The sequence below is a fragment of the Fistularia commersonii genome, chromosome 21, assembly GCF_037954325.1.
Source record: "Fistularia commersonii isolate RoL2024-O1a breed Wild chromosome 21, RoL_Fcom_v1.0, whole genome shotgun sequence".
NCBI classification, from domain to species: domain Eukaryota; kingdom Metazoa; phylum Chordata; class Actinopteri; order Syngnathiformes; family Fistulariidae; genus Fistularia; species Fistularia commersonii.
In genome coordinates this window covers 1017264-1035533 of record NC_141304.1, presented here as the reverse complement: position 1 = coordinate 1035533, position 18270 = coordinate 1017264, and the positions used below count along the sequence as shown (strand labels likewise).

Below are 18270 nucleotides of genomic sequence, written 5' to 3'. Positions count from 1 at the left end.
CGCCGGTACTCGTGTTCTGATATGCGTATTGTTTTATTGTCACACAAAATAAACCTTCCATATTTTCTATTCGATCATATTCTAAACAATTTAATAATTGCATGCGAACAAAAATTAATTTTAATGAAATGTCATCAGACGTCGGATTGAAAGCGGCGGAAGTGGTATTTTGAAAAGCAAACCCGGAAGTAAACACGCTGATTGCGAGAAAGCAGCAGGCGGATACTGCGCGGACCGTCAAACCGTCAGGAGTGGCCGGAATCGGTGAACCGGACAGTATATCGACCCAAAACACATTCGGGCCAAAACCGGGGGGTTTCGGCCGGTGAGTGAACTCTTCCCCGTTCGGTTAGAATAAACCCGCATTAGGAGCTCCGATACCGAATCGCTCCCGCGCCTGCGCAGAGAGAGCACACCCGGTTCGGTTCGTCCCCGTCCGTCAGCTAGCATCGTCACCCCACTACACGACCCGCAAGCTAGCTAACATCACGACACGGAAGTTCACGTCTCCCACCCGTGGGAGGCGGACAGGTGTGAAGCGGGTAGCAGAGGGAAGGCACCTGCCGACGAAGAGCAGGAGGTCAGGTGGTGGAGGTCTTCTCGGAGGGGGACACGACCCCTGCAGGGTTAGCCATCCTCCTGGTCTTGAGTGTAAACAAACCGAGATGAAGTGTGCACGGTTAAAGTCCAGCACGGTTTGACCGAGCGTTGGAGGGATGGGTTGCAAGGTCCTCGCCCCGGTGTGACCCGTGTTCTCCGTGACCTCCCAGGGTGCAGCATGGCTCTGTCCTTCCTCTTGGTATTGGCTGCTACGGTGATCCTGATCCGACCGGAGACCCCCGTAACCAAGGTAGAGAACCTCCACCTTCACCCAGGCTCGGCCTCGCCGCCCGGCCTAATGTGACCCTCCTCGTCCCCAGGCCCTGCGTCAGAACCCAGCGGCGTGCTGCGGCGAGCGTCAGAGAGCCAACGACTCCTGTCTGAACGACACCCACTGTGAACCAGGTAACCCCCTTTTGGTTTTCAAGGTTCCACCTCGTGAAAGCGGCGATGAAACATACCCGCTCCTCCTCCAGGATGCTTCCTGCGCGTCCTTGAGAACAGCATCGCCGTCTGCGTGCAGTGCGACGCCGCTGCCGCGACAGAGGTGGAGAACATCACCACCTGCACCTTCAGTGAGAACCCAAGCGACCGTTAAGCCGAGAAAAAACATTAAATGGTGGGGAAAATATAGAATTCTCTTCTCCCCCAGACTCCACTGTGGAGAGGAGAAACCACACGACAGTCACCAGTGTGTTTCCTAAAATCGGTAAGACTTGAGATGAGAAGAAACCCCTGTTGATATCTAAAGTGTTCAAAACACTGCTTGTATCATTTTACCTTCGTGCTATATCTAAAAAACAAATCTAGTGTGTTGTGTTTATAATAACAAAACATTTTATTTAAAGCTCTTTTTTTAAAACTCAAGGACACTTAACAATAAACAGTGGATACAAACAGCATACAGATGAAAATAGATGTGAGATAGGAAAAACTCAATTTTGTTTCTGTGTGGAACAAAAAAATTTTATCTAAAGGTTGAAGATGACTTTCAAGGAAATATTCAACGTCTATTCGAGTCCATGCAATAAAAAGCCAAACTTAAATCATCCGCCGGCGACAAACCTTATAATGTTGCGTGCTGTCATCCAAAATAATAATAAATACTTCAAAATATAAATGTGTTTCACTGAACAGTGAAGAATGTTTGAAAAAAAACAGCCATTTTTAAAAGTTAATTTTACCTGAGCCTCCGCACACAGTGTCATGGCTTAAGCTCAATTAAGCTGAAAAAAAAATAAAATAAGACGTTTTATATTAATGTTTTGGGATCGCCATCACCTTCCAATTTAGAATTGCACTTAAAGAAAAATAACAAACAATTAAAAAAAATGTACTTAAATAATCACTATTTATATTCCTGAGCCACAGTGAGCCCCTGGTTTTGGACTATCTTTATTTTTTATGTCCCCCCCCCAACCCTGCTAATTAGCTTAGCATTATGGCTGGCTTGGCTCTTAGCAGCCCAGTAATGAATGACCAGAGTCACAATGGAGAGCATTATCAAAATTTGTGTGTGTGTGTGTGTGTGTGTGTGTGTGTGTGTGTGTGTGTGTGTGTGTGTGTGTGTGTGTGTGTGTGTGTGTGTGTGTGTGTGAGGGGGGTTATTGTTTTTATAAGACCCCCTAGTGGCAGATGTTGGTACTGCAGCTTTTAGTGAGTGGGGGTGTTTACCTTTAATGACGTGTGTGTGTGTGTGTGTGTGTGTGTGCCCGGGCAGGAGGCCCCGGCGTGGCCGCCTCCCTCCTCCTGGGGACCCTGCTGATCAGCCTGTTCCTCATCCTCTCCGTGGCCTCCTTCTTCTACCTCAAACGCTCCAACCGACTCCCGGGCATCTTCTACCGCCGCAACAAAGGTGAGCACCGCCGACACACACTTTGCTCCACTTTATATGGAAACTGAACGGGGTGAAGCTGCTGCGCCCCTGATTTGGCCTCGGATTGACTCTTCTCTCTCCACACCCGAGTTGTCACAAATCAAGCTAAGCCTGCCGTTAGCATAGCGCTTTGGCTAAAAACTTCAACTATTTGACCCGTGTCCCGTTCTCTTGCAGCCCTCATATTCCAGCCCAGCGAGACGGTAAGACCAGTTTTGCCGTTTCCAAATGTGCATTTTACGGATGTGTTTAAATCCCGGCGATAAAACTCATTTGTTTTGTCGTCCCCCCGCAGGCGGTCATGATCCCCCCCTCCACGGGTAAGTCGGCCGATCCGGCAAAGCAAATTTCCGCCTAACGGATCCAGATCAACCGCCGACACGTTTGCGTTTCTTGTTTTTTCCGAAGCGAGGAAGCCGAGGTATGTCCGAAGGGAGCGCCCCTCTGCGACGTCCACGCTCAACAGCGCCGCCATTCCCGCGGCGTCCGCCTCGCCGGCCTACAACGTGTAGGACGGAAGGCGGCGGGGAAACGGCGGGAAACGGCGCAGAGGCCCCATCGAACAGTAGCTACTTCCGCTCCATTCCATCTCACTTTTCTTTTCCGCGTGAAGCGTCGGGAGCGGCGTCTCCTCCGATCGGCCCGTTTCGACTCACCGGCGTCCTGGATGGAGGTGAACTCCGGGAGGTCCTTCGGTCTCCGGCCACAATTTCGGAACGTGTCGTCATGACGGAACGTTGAACGGCGTGCTAACGCGTCGTCCTGAAGCGGTGAAGGAAAACGAAAAACGCAGACGCAACCGGTTTCTCTCAAGGTTCTCCGTCGACTCTTAAATTACCTGCAGGTGTGAAAGCGAGGGTGAACGGTCGGATGATTGGCAGCTGACCCGTCCAGGTTAAGCCCCGCCTCCTGCCCCATCGAGCGCCGGGATTGGCTCCCCTGAAGCCGTAAGGAGGGTAGAGAATGAATGATTGTATGAATGAATGAACGAAGTCACCTTATTCACAGGTTTCCTCCTGGTATCTATGAGAACATCCGATGAAACCGGGATCATCGGGTTCTTCTAGAATCTCCGTTGGTCCCGTGAGAATCGGAGCCGCCATGATCGAATCCCGAGTTCGGTCGCAAAATCCCCTAGCCAGCTGAACGCGTTGATCGATACTCGATGACCAATAACAAAAACAAACACACGCAGAACGTTGCACTGCTGCTGAGCCCTCAGCAGGTTTTATTTAAAAACAAAAGCTAACACGAGATGTGGGCATCGTTACAGTTTGAGACTAAATGTCTGCTCTTGTTTTTACCGAGAAGATCGGCTTCCTCTTCTGCTTCGTTTGTTTTTCGGTGCCAAAAAAAAAAAACAGTCCAGTTTTACTCCCGCGACTTTTACACTGAAGCTGAATGTAGCCGCTGTGAATCCCGGGCTATGCTAGCAGGCGGTTAGCGTAATGTTGAACTCCCGGCTGTACTAGCAGGCTGTTAGCATGGCTTTGAATCCCGGGCTGTGCCAGTCAGCTGTTAGCATAACTATGAATCCCAGGCTATGTTAGCCGGCTGTTAGCATAACTGTGAATTCCGGGCTGTGCTAGCCGGCTGTTAGCATACCTTTGAATCCCAGGCTGTGCTAGCCGACTGTTAGCGTACCTTTGAATCCCGGGCTGTGCTAGCCGGCTGTTAGCATACCTTTGAATCCCGGGCTGTGCCCGCTAGGTGTTAGCATAACTTTGAATCCTGGGGTGTTCTAGCAGATTGTTAGCATATCTATGAATCCCAGGCTATGTTAGCCAGCTGTTAGCATAAATGTGAATTCCGGGCTGTGCTGGCAGACTGTTAGCATAACTATGAATCCCGGGCTATGTTAGCCGGCTGTTAGCATAAATGTGAATTCCGGGCTGTGCTGGCAGACTGTTAGCATACCTTTGAATCCCGGGCTGTGCTAGCCGGCTGTTAGCATACCTTTGAATCCTGGGCTGTGCTAGCAGGCTGTTAGCATACCTTTGTACTATTGGGCTGTTAGCATAGCCGGACCCCTGGAAGGCCAAGAACTAGCCCGGCCCATGGCGGCCTGTTTACTGTCTTGGCAGAAGGACCGAACAATGAATGTGTGAATTTTTTTTTAACTTTTATTTATTTTCTTAAGCAACGCCGGGAGCTAAAGCTCTTTCTTTCTGAACGAGTGCTTTAATTCCCGTGCTTTTCCCGAATAATGATTGACCGCCGTGTTTTTAGCGTGTACCTTTTGCGTGAGCGGAGACCAGATGAATGTATCTCGCGGTGGATCCAGGAAGAAGCTCCCGTTGTCTTAAAGAAGCTCCTGCTCGGATGACGTAGGTTTTGTTCTTATCCCTGAATGTCGTCGCTTCACGCCGCCACGAGCTTGGAGCGCAGCCGGGAGTTTGGTCGGGACGCCGTAGTGACATAAAAGTGTCGCGTCCAAACTCCTCTCCGGTGCCAATGAGATGGATCTGAGTTAAATGTTTGCAGAAATAAAGCACTTTCCCCAGACGCCCTGCCGCCTCTCTGTCTTTAAAACATTGTTTGCAAACACTGACCTCTGGAGATCCTCCTCCTCCGGTTTCACCGCATTCCCGCCAAGCTAGAAATGTCAGGGAAAGGACGTTTTCACCGGCAGCCACATGTGACCGGTCACGCTCCTCTATTTATAACCGAGGAGGCCGTCCCCCCCGGGCGTCCACAAGGACAGACGGACACAGATCGTCCCGCCGGCCGAAGGAAGCGGACGCCTACGGCCTCGTCTGGCAGGTAGGTGCTTCTTCCCTGCCGAGGCCTTTCAGCTGCCACAACATACAAGGGTTAACAGCAACTCGTCTTGGTGTGTGTGTTAAAATGATTTACACAACTCTTACATGTCAGGTTGTTGACCGCTTTTCCACAAGGGGGAGGGGGGGGTCAGAGTATTTTAAGACTTGTTACGTGTGTGTGTGTGTGTGTGTTTTGCAAAGGGATGATAAACAGTTCTGGACGTCAGATGACTCCACGTGTTCTATATTTAGCCGGAATGTGTGATGTCACAGGAAGTGAAGACGACCCGGGTCGGACCGGAGACCCTCACCCGGTCTTTGTGTTCCAGCCGGACGAGCATGTGAGGCGTCGGCATGGACGACCTGGACCACAGCGTGCACATCTCCGAGCGGGACTGGATGATCTTCTGCCAGGAGAGCGAGGAGTGTCGGCTGCCGCGGCCCTCGCTCGCCGCCCCCGACCCCTTCGGCCTGAGCGACTCGGAGGACCCCGAGGACCGGCGGGGCGGGGGACGGGCGGAAGCGACGGGCGGAAGCTCAGGGACCTGCGGGGAAACCTCCGGAGAGGAGTCGGCGAGCGCTCGGGTCGCAGATTTGAGGGACGGCGGCGCAGGAGACGCCCCCCGGCTCGAGGTCAAACCGGGAGACGGGCGTCCTCCGACACCCGATCCCGCCGCAGCTGCGGGGAGGCCGGCGGAGAAGGAGCGCTGGTTCGTCACCGTGGAGGTCACCCCCGGGAGGAAGCGTGCACGCGCCCCGGCCGGGAAAAAAAAACGAAGACAGAAGAGAGCGGGTAGGGAAAACGAGAAGGTCTGGCGCGAGGCCTCCTCGGCCGCCGCCGCCGACGAGCCGTCGCAACACCACCTTGGGGCGATCGAGCGAAACGGAAGCGCGGTAGAACCGGCGGGTCTGAAACGTCCCTCAGAGTCCGACGAGCCGGAGTTCTTCTCCCTCCACGGCTCCGACTCGGACGGTTACCAGTCCGCCGCGGAGAACCGTGAGGGCGACTGTCCGGGTCACGAGTCGGAGCTTCCGTCCGGAGTCGAAGCTCCTTCGGGATCCGAAGGCCCCGAGAGCTTCGCCGCGGCCGCCGGCCACCTCCGGCCCGTCTACGCCATCTCCGCCTTTTGGCACGAGATGGAAAAACTGACCATCAAGGACATCCTGCAGCTGCGGGAGGCGAGGAGCCCTCCGCCGCCGGCCGACACCGAGGAAGAACGCCCGTCCGACGCCGGTGACTCGGACTACTTCACCCAACCGGACGAGTCCAAGCCCGACGGCTCCGGCTGCGAGTTCTGCGCCTCCGATTTCGAAGAGGAGCACTGGCAGGTTCTCGGTAGCCGTGGAAACGACGGCATGAACCCCCCCGACGGAGGGAAGGCGGATGACGAGGAGGAGGAGGAGGAAGAGGACGAGGACGAGGAGTCCACAAGCTCTGAAGGACAGGTGACCCCTGTTCCCCTGGAGTGTCTGGAGAGCCAGTTCTCCCAGACCTTGTTCTCAGAGGAACCCATGTGGACCAGACCTGTGATGAGAACCAAAAGCGTGCACAACATCCCAGCCCTCCAGGCAGAGGACCTTCCGCTTCCTGGAGCGTTCCAGGAGGATGGGATGGATCTAGGAGAACATCTGGGTTCATTAGCGCTCCTCTTGCATGAAGGTCGCCGGTCCACCTTCCCCGAGGTGGAACAGATGAAGAACCGCTGTTTCTGCGCCTCAGTCTTCCACGTCGAACGCATCTCTACGGCTTCCGTCGACGGCTGCCACGTTTGCTTCTCGTTCCCTTCCCTCCTGGACCTCCTGGACCCCCACCTCTGCGCCGGAGGAGAACCCATCCCCATCTTCTCCTGCTCACCCCTCGCCGTCAGAGAGCTCACATTCCCGATCCCAGATCAGGTCCCGTGGGGCGCCGACCCCTCGGGGCGTTGGAAGACCCGGCTGCCGCTGAGGAACGTATGCCTCCACGACAAATGGAGCGTCTGGCGGCGGCGTCCCGGCGCCCGGCTGCAGGTGCCCGTGCTCTGCGAAGGAGACCCGGACCAGCCAGGCCAGCGGCAGAGGACCATCACGACCACGCCGGCACCCAGTAGGTCCTCCTCGCTCGGACGCCGGGCGAGGTGGACCCGCGTTGAACCAGACTGTCTCTTCCAGGTCAGGAGCGTCTCTTCTCCGTGCTCCGGCACTCGGACATGTGTCTGGTCTGCATCGCCTTCGCCTCCTGGGTCATGACCTCCTGCGACCAGGAGGCCGCCGACGCCTGGAAAGCGGGTAGCCGAGTCCTTCAAGATAAAAAGCAGAGGGGGGTCGATATCCGGCGGTAACCTTTCGTCCAAATTCTTTTCAGCTCTGCTGGCCAACGTGAGCGCCCTGTCGGCCATCCGGTACCTGCGGCGGTACGTGAGGAGGGACGACCCCTGACCCCGTGACGGCGTGGTAACCGGTCCAAAACGTTTGCCGTCTAGTCCGCGGCGTGGAAGCAATCCGGGCGGAGCTCGGGTCGGGTTCTCGGACATTCCTGGAACTGGAATTCACAATCATTCACATTCACGTGTGCGCGCGGTTTGATGCTTTTACAAAGAGGACGGGCCTAAAGTGGAACAAAGATTAGCGTAGCATTGTAGCATCGAGAGTGAGACGAGTTTAGAGGAATAAATGGAAAAACTCCCCAAAAACCAGCGACATCAAGAAATAAACTGGTATGATAAAGTGCATTTACCTTTAATAATACCGGTTTATTTCTTGACATTCTCTTTACATCTTTACACATTTGCTGTTTACAAAATACATCTTTCTCATTCAAAAACACAAAACAAAACCAACTGGCTGGAACGGATTATTAGCGTTTAATGTGCGTTAGAAAGAATTAAACTCGTAAGACATGGGATTACTGTGTGTGTGTGTGTGTGTGTTTATATATAGCTATATATTATTATTTCCACCCCATGTGTAAAATAAAAGCATAGACGTTGGACATTTTGACTGTATTTTATTCCAGTTAAGTGAAAACGGGAGTTTTTTTCGGGGTCACTCACTGGCGCTCGCCCTCCTGGGATGTTTCTCCTGGACCAGCCTTCGTCTCTCGGAGCGTCGGGAGGCTTCGAACAGAGCAGGTGCAACAACAACAACAACAACAACAACAACAGCGGCAGCAGGAGGAGAGGAAGCAGGAAGGCGCTTCCACCGTGTTGCACATTCAAACCTGGGCGCTCACAGAGACACACACAGGAGGAGGTGGGAGGTCATTGCAGAATATTTATTGAAATAAATATGCAATGGATACACTTTCATATTATGTCACATAAATATTGAATTTTGGAGGCGGCTATCTGTAAATGGGGTTAAAAAGCTCAGAGTGTAAGTTGTCTGCTCCCCCGCCCTTCTAGTTTGCGTCCTTTATATCAAATGGACGTTATCGCGCGGTGGTGTTACTGCAGCCGCTCCATAATCTGACTTTATAACACTAGATAACTGCTCGGGTAGCTTATGGTTAACTGCTATGGTGCTTAAATCGGGGACAGATCACATCTACTGCTACGCCCGCAGGACTCCTTCTCACATTGATATTTACAGTCTCTAAAACCGGCCAGGAAAGCTTGAGGTCGTCTTAACGTGAAAAGGAATATCTCCATTTTTATATATATATATATATATATATATATATATATATATATATATATATATATATATATATAAAGTTTTGGATTGAAAATGGGTGGTGAAGCAGATTCGGGGAGGGGCAAAACAAACTTTTCACAAGTCTAAACACGACGATGCAAGTTGCTACCCTAATCTGGTGGAGGGGAAAAATAACGGCGGGCTGCATCATGCTGCAAAACACGCGGGGTTTCAAATTCTGTACAAGGGGATGGTTTTTAGAAAGAGTATTTAAACTTTACACGCGCGTCCGTCGGCTCCCGCGTCCTCCCCAGCAGCCGCGTACTCACATCTCAAAACAACTCTGCGTTATTTGGATAATAAAAGTAGTAGAAAGTATGAAAAGTTTAGCGGGACCCATGAAGTGCAGGAGGAGGAATGCTCGTAGAAGATACACCGAGGGTTTCTTGGAGATACACTGAGGAAAAGATTCCCTTACGGGCGGAGGAGAGGGCGGGTTCCGGCGCGACGCCGCCGCCGCCGCCGCCCCCCGCCGGGATTCACGACGGCTTGTCGCCTTCCTTCTTCAGACGACTGCGGAGAAAGAGAGGCGGAAGTCAGCGCGGCGCCGGGAGCGTCTGTCGGAGCGCGGCGGCACGGCGAGCCTCACCTGTAGTAGTCCTCCTGGCTGGGCAGGGCGCCGCCGTGCAGGTGGTGGCCGTGCAGCCACTGCTGCTCCATGGCCATCCTCTGCAGCTCCGCCGACTGGGCGTGCATGGCCTGCAGCTGGTGCGCGGCCGACATCTGTGGGAGGGGACCCTGCAGCTCCCGGGGGTACGCCGCTCCTGCAGAGAAGACACCGCACCGCCGCCGCCGCTTAGGAGAAAGACGCAGACCGGAGAGGGAGGCGGCGGCGGCGGCGGCGGGGGACGGCTTCGTACCGAACAGAGGGTGCCGCAGCATCTCGTGCTCGTGGGGCAGGTCGGCGAGCAGCGGGTTGGGGATGGGGCCGGCCGAGAAGGGGAAGCGAGCCAGGCGCGGCCCCGTGGCCAGCGGGTCCACCAGCGGGTGAGGGCCGGAGCCTGCGGCCGGAGGGAAAAGAGCGCGGGAAATTCAGTCGGCCCGGTCGGAGCGGCGCTAACGGGCGCGCGAGACGCCCTCCTCACCTTGGCCCAGGGGGTCCTGCTGGTGCAGGTGCAGGTGGGAGTGGATGTGGGAGTGCTGGTGGTGATGCGGCGTCACGTTGAGCATCTGCAGCCTGGCGGCCGGGTCGGCGGCCACCGAGGCCATGCGCTCGGCGTGCAGCCGCTCCGCCGTGAGCCGCTCGGCGTAGGTGAGCTCCGGACGCAGCTGCGGCCCCGCCAGCGTCATCCGCTCCCGCTCCAGGTGGTTCAGCCCGGGGTGGAAGGGCGCGAAGGGGTGGGGGTGAGCGGACAGGTGAGGAAGAGCCAGGGCTCCGTGCCGGGCGAAGTGCTCCATGGGGTTGGTGGAGGGGTGCAGCGTTTCCAGATCCGGGGGCTTCACCTCGTAGCCGGGCTTCATCCGCTCGCGGAGCTCGCGCTCACGGAGGTTCCTCAGCTCGCGCTCTCTCAGGCTGGGCTCGGAGCTGTACAGGCCGGGCATGTGGTAGGCCAGCAGGGGGTCCCCGGGGCTCAGAGACATGTAGAACGGGTGGTTGCGGTTGGTGGGCGACATGACGTGGGGCCAGGCGTACTCACTCAGGGTGCGCAGCGCCGGCGTGTCGGGGCCGATGTACGGGGGCACGGCGGCCACGGTGGTGGGCGGCTGCTCGAAAGAGGGGCGGACGTGGCCCTGGGCCGCCATCTGGGCCTCGCCCACGCGGCCGTCGTGGGACGAGCCGGACGCCCTCTGAAACCGAAGGACGGGTCAGTCGCGCGGAACCCTGGCGAGGGGGATCCGCTCCCCTCCGACGGCGTACTCACGGCGTTCCTGTCCGCCTCCCGCTCGCGGTCCCTCTCCCGCTCCCGCTCGTGGCGAGCGCTGAGCTCCGCCTCCCTCCTGGACTTCTCCACCGCCTCCTCCCGCTTCTTGGCCAGCTTGGAGGCGGCCAGCGGGGTGAAGAACAGGTCGGTCCTGGCGCAGCTGTTGTAGCCGCGATCCAAGTGCTTGATGAATCTGCAGGCGGAGACAGGAGCGCTCAGTAAGTCGAACCGCGACGCGTGACGAATCCGTCTCCGCCGCTCTCCGGTCCGGCGGACGTACCGCGCCGACTGGCTGGCGTGGCTGGCCACGTTGACCACGGCGGGCTCGGGCTCGGGGCTGCACGGCGGACACTGCGGGCTGTCGGCCTCCTCCGTCTCGTCCAGCGGCTCTTCTTTAATCTGGATCGGGGTCCCCCCCGCGGGGCTGCCGGGCGGGGGCCTCAGGGGAAGGGGCGGGAAAGTGGCCTGGAGGCTCGGGACGGGGCCGGAGGGGGGCGGCGAGGCCGGGGCGAGGGGGCGGGAGGCCGCGGCCGACGGGCGAGGGGAGCCGGCGCTCCTGGCGGGATGGGAGATGACGGGGAGCTGGGCGGAGAGGGGCTGGGGCATGAGCTGCAGGGGGGGCGGCGGGGCCCCCGGAGGGTGCTGGATGGGCAGAGAACTGAGGGGCTTCAGCGCCGGCGGGGGCGGGAGGTTGGACGGCATCTGGGGGAAGGGGGCGGCCGGCTGATGCGGCAGCTGTTTGTGTGACGGAGGGATGGGGGTGGTGGGGGGAGGCTTGACCTGCGGGCCCGAGGGGGGGGGCTGGGCCAGCTGGCTCTCCCTGAAGAAGGGCGGCGGCCGCGGGCCGGCTTGGAGCTGCGAGGACGCCGAGCCGAGGGCCGGCGGGACCTGAAATGCGGGCGAGAGAGGCGACTCCTGACCCGACGAGGACGGAAGGCCGGGGAAAGGGTGGGAGGCCGGCGGGTTCCGGCCGCACGGGGGCGCCGCGACCGCCGGTTGGCCGGCGGCCGACCGCGGCGGGTCCGGAGACGGAGGCGAGGGGCTCCGGGCGGGACCGGCGGACGAGGCGCTTTGCGGCGTCTGAGGAATGACGGCGGGGCCCTCGGAAGGAAGGGCCCGCGAGGCCGGGGCCGAGGCCAGGACCGTCGCCGTGGCGACGGGCTCGGCGGGGGCGGCGGCGGGCAGGGCGGAGGAGTCGGAGTCGCTCTCGTTGCCCGGCTGCGGGCTGGGGATGCTGGGGGAGGAGCTGCGGTTGTCCTGGTCGATGTCTTTGGCGTCGCTGCTGCCGTCGTCCGGAGCGCCGGGGCTGCCGGAGGAACTCTCCTCCTCCGCCTCCGCCTCCGACCGCGACAGCTGAGGATCCTGCGGGGACGAGATTCACGGGAAAACGTCGTCCTCGGCGGCGACGCCCTTCTCCCCCGAGGGCGACGTGGAGAAGTTTGCTCTCACCTGCGTCTTCGGCCTCTTCGGGGTCACCTTCTCCGGCTCGTCGGGCTCCTGAGCAGGACTCTCCCGCAGGCGTTTCATCGTCTTCGGCGACGCCGCCTCTTCTTTTATTCTCTGCGCAAACACAACGGGACCGAGGTGACGACGGAAAGGCATGCGGCTCCACCGGTATCTCGGGCGTTTGACGGCCAACGAGTGATTTTAGCAAACGGGTTTCCGAACGCCTCGCCTGCCGCGCTCCTTTTTGCCGCAGGAGTGATTTGAACCGGCGCCCCCTGGTGTACCGGGGCTCACGGCACGTGGACACACTGCCGCACGCCAGCCCTCCTCCCTTGTTTGTACCTTATTTGTCTTCTTGCCGGCGTCGTTCCTGCCGTCGGCGAGGGATCCTCTGGCTCCGCCCCCGTGGGTGGCCTTCTGGTCCTCGCAGGTCGGGGAGCCGGTGAGCCTCCTGTGGCCGCTCCTCAGAGATGACAGCTGCTGCGAAAACAGAGACGGACTCCGTCGTCACCCGGGCGAAGAGACCGCCACTCTGAGGGATCGGCCGCCGTGCCTACCGGTGCTCTGCTTCGCCGGGTCCTCATTCCATGCTTGCTGTTCACCTCTTCCTCCTCCTTCACGGGTTTAAACATGAACGGCGCCCCCGCGGCCTTCTGGCCGGCCGGCAGGCAGCCGTGTTTGTTGTCGTAGGCACGGCAGGCCGTGCACAGCACCGGGTTATCTCGCCCTCCTTGGTGCCAATCCTTGGAGCCTGTCGGGGGAGGGGGGACGGCTATGAAAACCAGGAGTGCGTCCAAGCTCTCCGACAGAGCTCTCCTTTCTCCTCGCCGCTTAAACCCCGAGAAACGGCAAGTTCTTACTGAGCGCGGCGCTTAGGATGCAGAGCCGTGTTTAATTCAATCTGATCTGGTGAATTGGCAGCGTCACACTCACGTGTTGCACCGCAGTGGCTGCAGCTTTTCATTTCCTGCTCGCTGTCCTCGCTGTCCAGATCGTCCTCGCTGGCGGAGCTGGCGTCCACTTTAAAAGAAAACATCTCTTAGGAGGAGCCTCCGGTGAAGGTCGCCGTCATCTGAACTCGCCGACAGTCGCGACATCTTCTCCGTCGCTTCGGACTCACCCGAGTAATTGCGAGACGGGGCGTTCACCGGCGCCGCCGCCGAGCGGGTCTTGGCCTTGCGGGAGGACGGCTGGCGGCGCTGCTGGCGGTACGCTCGCGTCCCCGCCGCCTCGGGGGTTTTCTTCCAGTGGTAATAAAACGTGATCAGCTCTCCCTGGTGACGCAGAAAAACGGCACCGGGTCACGGCGGCCGCCGTAAACCGAAGCGCCCACGACTGCGGAAACACAAGGTGCCGTACCGTCTTTTTGCTGGGCAGGAAGTCTTTCCGAATCCGGAAGAAGTTCTTCCCATATTGACGGAGGCCTTTGATGAAGCGTTTCTGGGAAGTGAGGGGGACAGAATGACTCAAAGTGCGGTTCAACCTGATTTTCATGAACAGAAAACACTCATGACGGTTCGTCCCATTAATGGACTCCAAGGAAGTTCCCGAATGGCCTGGACAGCAGAATCATCTCCAAATGTGTTTCTTCGTTCACTACGCTCCTCGTGGAGTCTCTGAAAAAAGAACGGGGCCCTTCTCCTTCTAGAGGAGACCTTCTGGGGGTGTTTAAGAATACGCTCAAAGCCTTTCTTTTGGAGGAAGCCTATAGTTAGCATTAGCCTAGCCCCTAGCTATGATGCCATAGGCCGCCTGCACTCATGTCCCTCCATCCACGCACGATAGTGACCTCGTATCTTCTCCCAAGCCCAAGAGGTGTGGCTTGATCTCCCGTATCGCATATATAAGTATATTTATGCTATTATTGTATCATGTCAGCTGTTAGCATGGAAGTGGCACTGCTATGGTGTTAGCGGGTCCCGACCCCCACGCCCCTCGGACTCGACTCACCACGTCGTCCTCGGACCAACATTTCTCGATGAGGCGGGGCAGAGGCTTCTTGACCAGGCGCTGCAGGGCTTTGGCCGCATCGTAGTGACTCGCGTGCAGCTGCAATTGATTTGGAAATAATGATCTCACGGCAACGCGACGGTGAACGTTGCTTTGCAAATGAGGATAAATCCCGCTGCGCACCATGTTGAGAGCGTTGAGGGTGGTGTCGTCCCGCGAGGCGGCTAAACAGCCGTCCTCCGTGGATCCTCCGTCGCACATCCCCGCGAAGGCTGCCATGCTCCTGGACGAGGAGAGCACAAGAGAGGAATTGTGTTTCCTCACGTGCTAATTGGTGACATTTCCCCCGATTCCCCACCCGATGACACGCTCGTCCGGAGGCCGTTTGCGTGAACGTCGGGATCAGACCAGAACACACACCATCCATTCCTTTAGATTCCGCCGTAAACTTCAATCTGGCTCAACTACCCTGAAGCTCCGGGTTTGCTTTCCGCTTCCGTCCCGAGTCCAAAAAAAACATGGCGTTTTCTCAAAACCGCATTCTCACCGGGGTCACGAACCCATTGTTTTGGCGTTTTGTTATTTCAAGGCCGGGCGCTCACCTGGCAGCCCGGAGGTACATGAGGAGGTCGCAGTCATTGACCCCCGGCGTCCACATCAACTCCTCACTCTCCGTCTGAGTCAGCAAACCAGCCACGGGCCGCGGCTGCAGCTCCGGGAGCTTGGCCTGACGGGGGATCCAGCAAAAACACCATGATATATCAAAATAAACACGGACCGTGAGCCCGGTCCACCTCCTGCCTCCAGTCTCGACTGGACGCTGATAAACGTCACTACTTTTATTCTTTTTTTTTTTTTTGCACTAATGCTACTTTGCACTGAGAAAAAGCATCATGCTGTTATCGGTGCAAAAACAAAAACATAAAAACCTCTGCTGCCGCTCTCTCATACTGTTAAATATCAGTGTGTATCTGCGTGCACGTTACACTTCATAGCTTAATGTTTACTGTCTAATGGAACAGCGCACTTTACTGCTAATTTGCACTCTTGTTATTTTGCTCATTTCATGTCACCGTGGGATTGTGAGAGGGACGGCACATGGGAGATGTTCTGGAGAGAAGCTCAGAGAAGCCAGACAGAGATGAGACTGAGAATATTTTGATGGACGGATGCCGGAATGGGAGGAAGAGCAAAGAGAAGATGGATGGATGGTGTGAGAGAGGAGGATCCAGAGAAGGTGGAGACCCCTGAAGGGAAAAGAAGAAGTCGGAGCCGAAGGGAAAATGAAAAGTCCTTCGACGGCATCCTGGGAGACAATAATCTTATCATCGTCTGTGAGAGGGGTGCCACAAGGCTCCGCACTGGGGCCCCTTGTAAATGGGTCTGAATGTTTCAGATGCTAATTTACATTTTAATGTTGATGCCACAAGGATTTACTGCTCAACTCCTGCTAAAACCATGTTTATACTTGAGAAGCAAGTTTAGAGTTGTCTTGTTGTTCTGTAACCAACTAGATAAAACTAGACTGTTGTCCACCTTCCACATGGAAGACGCTGCAGAAGTAACTAACCCAGTTCATTGCATTGTTTTTTATTTTATTCATTGCTATTTATTTTTATCACTCTATTTGTATTGTTGTTTTGTACTAGTTGTGTATTTTTTAACCCTCACCGTTCCCTGATGTTGTTGTTGTTGTTGTTTTTCTTGATTTGTTTTTTCTCTTGCTATCCTCTGCCTTTCTATTTATATTTATATTCAAATTTATTTCCTTTCTTTAATAATAATAATTTATCCTTTATCAATCCCCATGGGGAAATTTGTTCCCTGCATTTAAACCATCTTGGATGAACCATAAGCAGTGGGCATGCCGTCAACCAGCACATCTGGGCAGTTTTACTTTTTTATCCGACCTGCCAAACAATTTTCTTTGAATATTTTAACACGTATTTTCAATCAATATTGAATTTAGAAAGTCCTTATTTTTTCCTTTTTTTTGATTTTGTACGACTACATTCAAAACAATGTCAGTATATTCATAGGATCATTAATGATTTTAAAGTTGACATAAAATGCCAAAAAATTCAAAAATTTAAGTTGCAATTTTCGTAAAAATCAAATAAGAAATGTGGCCCACCAGTCAAAATGATTGCCCACCCCTGCACTAGGAAGAGCCGGGTATCCAGCGAGGAACGTTCAGTTCCAAAGGCGATCGCTCGACATCCAGTGCCACGCCGCCCATTTTTTTTAACATTATAACTGTTTCTTTTTTCCTTTGTTTTTTTTTTCTCTTCTTTAAAAAAAAAAAAAAAAAACCACTTGCAAGGGGAATATAACATATATTTGACTTGGTGTTTCACAAGCAATCTCAAACATCAAACTGTATATTTTTTGTTTTTTTCCATAAGTTTTAAGGATTTTTTTCTATCATTCAAAATGGTTTATAAAGAATGTAAAATTGGGGGAACACTTTTACATTCTGTTTTTGTGAATGAAGAACTTGGCCAGGCCTAAAATAACATTGACACATAGTTCATCTCTTTTGCTGCTTAAAGGTAAACCAAATGTAATGTCATCTCTTAACCCTCTCAGGCTCAAATTAAGTTGTAGTTGCAGGAAAAATCTGATATTTGGCTGTCGCAAATCTGCAACATCTGCCTGGAGAAGGTTAAGAAGGAAACTGGTGACGATGGAAAATTGTCTTTAACCCATTTTTGAGTTTTAGCTCAAAAGCCCTGTACTTTTTCGCATGAGAAAAATATACGGTCAGTGGTTTCAATGTTGTCTTCACAAAAGGTACAAATATTATCGTCAATATTAAAGGGTACCCTCGATAATTCCTTAGATGGGTAGATGTCATTCATCATTTTGAAGTGGGAACATTATAACTGTTTGGCTGCTGTGACACTGAAATTTCCCCAATGATAAATAATAAAGTTCATCTTATTATGTTTGAGCTCTTCCTGGCTTAATGCAAGAAAAGATTTCAAGTTCTGCATGTACGCAAGGATGGTGTTTACCTGGTGACTTGGACCCACTCTGATCTCGCCTTGCGTGCTGTTCAAGCTCCTGGAATGAATAAAAAAAAAAAGATTATCACACACACACACACACACACACACACACACACACACACACACACACACACACACACACACACACACACACACACACACACACACACCATAACTGCCCCTGACTTCCGGGTGGTCACATGACCCCTGTCAACTGTTAATGACCTTGTCACCTCGCCCCTCCCCCCGCGGGGGGTCGAACAAGGTCCCGCCCCCTCGCCCGCCGCTGTCCAATCACCGCGGGGTGAAATCCGACACCCGCTGCCGCAACACCCTGTCAATCAATCAAAGCCGAGCCGTTAATTCCTGCTGTCACCATGACGGGACCGCGGTGTGTTAGCTAACATGTCGTCGCGTCCGAAGTTTGGCACCTAATCGATCATAATCGTCGGTGTTTGTATGCCCTGTACTTGAGGGGAGGTGATGAAATATGTAAATACACCCCAAATGCGATGGTATTAACACACGGCTAGAATGCTAACTGCGGCGGTTATTTTACAGCTAGCCGACGCCGTGTACACATCCCCGGGGTTGGCTAGCGGCTAGCGAGACGGTAACATTAGCGCTACGCTGTTAATTGGCTAGCCTGTTAGCCAAACACCAACTTCGTGACCACCCACTCTTCACTATTTCACGTAAAGTGACGCTTCGTGTACTTCGGCGCACGGCTGTACATGACAACCCCACTCCACCCCCTTCCCCCGAAAACACACGACAGGCGGCGGGCTCGTCAAGTTACCTCCGCGGAGAGAACAGGTCGTCCATGTCGGGGGGATGTTTGGATGTGGCTTGTTGACACTACGCAGCGCACTTGGCGACGCACATACGAACACGCGCGCGCACACGCACGCAATCTCTCTCTCTCTCTCACACACACACACACACACAAACTATGCGAATTCCTATTACATGGCTATTCAAAATGGAGGCGGTGTTGTGGAGAGAGAGAGAGAGGGAGCGAGAGACTACTTCTTCCAGTGCAATGACCTCAGCAGCCACAGCTCAGCCTCCAAACTTGTCAGGCGAAC

General features: G+C 54.9%; 3 protein-coding genes and 1 long non-coding RNA gene across 7 annotated transcripts; 2 read left to right on the top strand and 2 right to left on the bottom strand.

The window, feature by feature from the left end:
* Positions 1-9: 9 nt before the first annotated feature.
* Positions 10-5170, bottom strand: LOC147221890 (uncharacterized). Its single transcript, XR_015107734.1, has 5 exons — positions 5029-5170; positions 4713-4941; positions 3133-3415; positions 1062-1170; positions 10-980 (listed from the first exon to the last, which is right to left on the bottom strand). It is a non-coding gene; the product is annotated as an uncharacterized LOC147221890 (long non-coding RNA).
* c21h1orf159 (chromosome 21 C1orf159 homolog) lies at positions 202-4978 on the top strand. The gene is made up of 9 exons (XM_086167696.1): positions 202-325; positions 771-850; positions 921-1005; positions 1077-1175; positions 1253-1309; positions 2321-2455; positions 2654-2679; positions 2772-2796; positions 2885-4978. Exons 2-9 carry the CDS (start codon positions 779-781, stop codon positions 2986-2988), a joined length of 603 nt encoding a protein of 200 aa, XP_086023822.1. The 5' UTR covers positions 202-325; positions 771-778; the 3' UTR covers positions 2989-4978.
* perm1b (PPARGC1 and ESRR induced regulator, muscle 1b) lies at positions 5084-8209 on the top strand. 3 transcript variants are annotated; one of them, XM_086167691.1, is made up of 4 exons: positions 5084-5239; positions 5512-7324; positions 7390-7506; positions 7583-8209. In XM_086167691.1, exons 2-4 carry the CDS (start codon positions 5593-5595, stop codon positions 7654-7656), a joined length of 1923 nt encoding a protein of 640 aa, XP_086023817.1. In that variant the 5' UTR covers positions 5084-5239; positions 5512-5592; the 3' UTR covers positions 7657-8209. The 3 variants fall into 3 exon arrangements, with proteins under 3 accessions (XP_086023817.1, XP_086023818.1, XP_086023819.1); XM_086167692.1 differs by having other exon boundaries at positions 5149-5239; positions 5568-7324; XM_086167693.1 differs by having other exon boundaries at positions 5172-5239; positions 5491-7324.
* A 267-nt stretch (positions 8210-8476) lies between these two features.
* On the bottom strand, positions 8477-18189 carry rereb (arginine-glutamic acid dipeptide (RE) repeats b). Of its 2 annotated transcripts, none has more exons than XM_086167688.1 (17): positions 17982-18189; positions 17189-17237; positions 14774-14898; positions 14355-14454; positions 14172-14270; positions 13581-13661; positions 13342-13495; positions 13155-13241; positions 12779-12972; positions 12564-12701; positions 12225-12335; positions 11056-12137; positions 10776-10968; positions 9999-10701; positions 9774-9914; positions 9503-9677; positions 8477-9426 (listed from the first exon to the last, which is right to left on the bottom strand). In XM_086167688.1, exons 1-17 carry the CDS (start codon positions 18005-18007, stop codon positions 9393-9395), a joined length of 3492 nt encoding a protein of 1163 aa, XP_086023814.1. In that variant the 5' UTR covers positions 18008-18189; the 3' UTR covers positions 8477-9392. The 2 variants fall into 2 exon arrangements, with proteins under 2 accessions (XP_086023814.1, XP_086023815.1); XM_086167689.1 differs by having other exon boundaries at positions 12564-12698.
* Positions 18190-18270: the final 81 nt, after the last annotated feature.